Below are 1,478 nucleotides of genomic sequence, written 5' to 3' on the forward strand. Positions count from 1 at the left end.
CCTAGTGTAATACATTATGAGAAACATAGTTTTGACAAGTATCTGACCATTGCAACATATTGACACTGAAAAAATTGAAAATCCTCAATGCGTGNGCCATTAAGTTTTTCAAGCTTAACCTAGTGTAATACTATTTGATTCTCATACATTATGAGAAACATAGTTTTGACAAGTATCTGACCATTGCAACATATTGACACTGAAAAAATTGAAAATCCTCAATGCGTGGTCACATTTCAGATTTTGGTCTGTGTCATACGACAGTGGAGATATTTCCACTTTATGCCTATTGAGATTTTGTTTAAATTTTATATAGAACTTTTAAATGGCACAATTAATTTTTCTACGCGCTTATAAGCAACTTTAGATAAAGTTACTTGCATTTTGTGCACTTACCTGGTCGGTTCGTCAAGAAAGATAATCGGTGGATTATTCACTAACTCGAGAGCGATCATCAGCCTTTTCTTTTCGCCACCGGACAGTTTCTCCGAGGTTGTGTTTCGTGAAGCAGACAATCTGAGAGTATTCAGAATCTCGTCTATCTAAAAGATATTTCTCTGACTTACGCGCGGCGACAAATGTATAAATATTTAACAGTACAGCTGTTGGTGCGAGACAATGTTGGATATTATAAAACATAAAAGTTAAGTAAAAAAAAGAAAGAATGTGGAGCATATTACGCATTTATGTATTGACTTGTGGTGTACTTACGATAACGCATTTCTCAAATCGGGATTTTCTTTTGCCAAGCTTCAGGTCGGCGGCGAATGTCATTGCTTCAATGACCGTGAGATTCGGCTGCACAACATTTTCTTGCATGACGTAACATGACATCTTCCTGAATTCCCGAACTTTTCGTGGTTGTCCATTGATACTTATAGAGCCACTTACGTTCGTGCATCTTTAATTAAATTACAACCGTAAAATTAATTAAATCATTACCCAGACAGCACAAGGCGTCCTCAGAATCATCCTGAATATGTTCAGAATATTCTTTGGGATATTNTTCTACAAATATATGTTATTATTTTATACAAATATTTTATATGCATATTTATTCTATATTCCATAAGTAAATATGAAATATCTCTGGGACTTCTCTATAATGTCTTTTGAACATTTGTGCTGTATCGGTGATCAATTAGTCAGTATGTCATATGTCGAGATTAGTGATTCTCAAAGTTTACGTTATACTTCTTAAACATTTCACATATAACATATACATATCTGTAAGAAATAATATAATAGAATTGTTGATGTAATTCAATTTCGACGATTAATGTAATACTCTACGATATCATTTGTATAAAACAATTCATTTTTACGACTATCGCATACAAATTGACATATCTGCATATGTATAGTATGAAACTGTCTGGACCAATGAGCATCTAGCATAAAATAGTCGTATTGGTTTACAAAATATGCTTATTGGTCGAAAAGGTTTTATATTACCATATCATGTACAGGATGTTGCA

At 33.3% G+C, this 1,478-nt stretch overlaps 1 protein-coding gene across 1 annotated transcript; it reads right to left on the reverse strand.

Annotated features, from left to right (window-relative positions):
• Positions 1–356: 356 nt before the first annotated feature.
• Positions 357–960, reverse strand: LOC106744743 (ATP-binding cassette sub-family G member 4-like). The gene is made up of 2 exons (XM_014619760.1): positions 712–960; positions 357–542 (listed from the first exon to the last, which is right to left on the reverse strand). The coding sequence occupies exons 1-2, from the start codon at positions 832–834 to the stop codon at positions 393–395; spliced, it is 273 nt and encodes a 90-aa protein (XP_014475246.1). The 5' UTR covers positions 835–960; the 3' UTR covers positions 357–392.
• Positions 961–1,478: the final 518 nt, after the last annotated feature.

This window comes from Dinoponera quadriceps, unplaced genomic scaffold (genome assembly GCF_001313825.1).
Source record: "Dinoponera quadriceps isolate SergipeBrazil2010 unplaced genomic scaffold, ASM131382v1 scaffold1529, whole genome shotgun sequence".
NCBI lineage: Eukaryota > Metazoa > Arthropoda > Insecta > Hymenoptera > Formicidae > Dinoponera > Dinoponera quadriceps.